This window comes from Macrobrachium nipponense, chromosome 3 (assembly GCF_015104395.2).
Source record: "Macrobrachium nipponense isolate FS-2020 chromosome 3, ASM1510439v2, whole genome shotgun sequence".
NCBI classification, from domain to species: domain Eukaryota; kingdom Metazoa; phylum Arthropoda; class Malacostraca; order Decapoda; family Palaemonidae; genus Macrobrachium; species Macrobrachium nipponense.
This window is the reverse complement of record NC_087202.1, coordinates 130,519,166-130,520,806: the sequence shown is the minus strand read 5'-3', so window position 1 is coordinate 130,520,806 and position 1,641 is coordinate 130,519,166. Positions and strand designations below refer to the sequence as shown.

The window sequence follows — 1,641 nt, the reverse complement described above, 5'->3', positions numbered from 1 at the left end:
GACTAAATAAAACTTATGTAACCACGATAGCAATGTTTTTCCTGCTTTTACAAGTACATTTACATACTTAACTCAACTTGCTTAGAGAATCATTTGTGTTTGTATTCAATCTAACATTTTGAAATTATCTTATAATTGTCTTGTAATATTATATAATCCTCATCCATGTGTTAGGAGTCCTTGTAGATATAATATCTTGCCTTAGCTGACCAACGCAACACTGCCATGGAAAACTCTGAATCTTCTTCTTCTTCCCAGCTTTATCCCTATTCAGAGTCGCTGTTTTTAATGAGTCTCTGCCATCTACCTCTGTTCTGTGTCATTTCCTCCCGTACTCCCTTCTCCCTCATATCATTTCTAATGCAAACTCTCCACCTGGTCTTAGGTCTTCCTCTTCTTCGTGTTCCATCCGCCTCCACGTCCACGTCCATCACTTCTCTTGCCATGTGTTGCTCTTCTCTTCTCATCAGGTGGCCATACCGTCTTAACCTTGCCCCTTGCACTTTCTTTGATGTTTCAGTGGCCTTTACTGTATCCCTAATATGTTCATTTCTAGCCCTGTCCTTTTTGGTTACTCCGCTCATCAATCTAAGCATCCTCATCTCGGTTATGTCCAACTTTCTGCCCTGTTTTCCTTAGTGGTGCTGCTTCCAATCCATATGTCATTGCTGGCCTGACCACTGCCTTGTGCACTCGGACCTTTAATCTTATAGGGACTTTCCTATCCCATATGACACCAGACACCTTCCTCCAGTTGTTCCAACTACACTGAATCCGGTTGTTAATTTCCTCCTCCATGTTTTCCTCATTGTCAATCACTGAGCCAAGGTACTTGAATTTATGAACCCTTTTGATGTTTCCTCCGCCTAATTTGATTGTTGTTTGCTGGTTGCCATCCAATTTGGTTGTCATATATTCTGTCTTTTTCCTGCTTATTCTTAAACCTCTTCTCTCCAAGGCATATCTCCATCTTTCAAGCTTCCCCTCCAGTTCTTCCCTGTTCTCGGCTACCAAGACTATGTCATCTGCATAGAGCAGACACCATGGTGGCTCCTCCCTGACATCCTCTTTTAACACATCCCAGACGATGTTAAACAGAGGTGGCCTCAGAGAAGATCCCTGATGTAGCCCGACTCCAACTTGGACATTTTCTGTTCTTCCAACTGTAGATCTGACGCTGGTCTTTACATTTCTATACATCTCCCTGATCATTCTGACAAACTTCTCCATTACTCCTCTCTCCCTGAGATATCTCCATATTTCCTGACGTGTTACTCTGTCATATGCCTTCTCAAGGTCTATAAAGGCCATATGCAAGTCCTTTTGCTTCTCTCTGTACTTTTCCATAATATGTATCAGGATGACAACTGATAAACTCTCTCTCCTCCCAGACCCCTCTACTCTCTCTTTCTCTATCTCTCTATCACTTCCTCTCCCTCTTGCTCTCCTCTCCCTCTTGCTCTCTTTTTCTCACTCTCTCCCTTCCCTTTTAAGATAGGTGCTTAAGTTACGTTGTCCAGCATTTTTGACATTTTATATTTCATCATTTCTCCTCCCTTTCCTATTGGGGCTGAACTTGGACTTGATAGGCATTGGGAGTGGCTCTATTTATGCCATTTACCTGAAAAACTATTGATTGGC

The 1,641-nt window shown here is 42.3% G+C and overlaps 1 protein-coding gene across 1 annotated transcript; it reads right to left on the bottom strand.

The window, feature by feature from the left end:
• Positions 1-266: 266 nt before the first annotated feature.
• Positions 267-1,212, bottom strand: LOC135222522 (uncharacterized). Its single transcript, XM_064260607.1, has 2 exons — positions 718-1,212; positions 267-563 (listed from the first exon to the last, which is right to left on the bottom strand). Exons 1-2 carry the CDS (start codon positions 1,210-1,212, stop codon positions 267-269), a joined length of 792 nt encoding a protein of 263 aa, XP_064116677.1.
• Positions 1,213-1,641: the final 429 nt, after the last annotated feature.

Bases quoted from the DNA above. Each gene is read 5' to 3' on its own strand.
- LOC135222522 (XM_064260607.1), bottom strand. From the start codon at position 1,212: ATGATCAGGGAGATGTATAGAAATGTAAAGACCAGCGTCAGATCTACA. The intron at 564-717 runs GTCCCTATAAGA...GTAACCAAAAAG, and splicing joins GTGTCATATGGGATAGGAAA to GACAGGGCTAGAAATGAACA.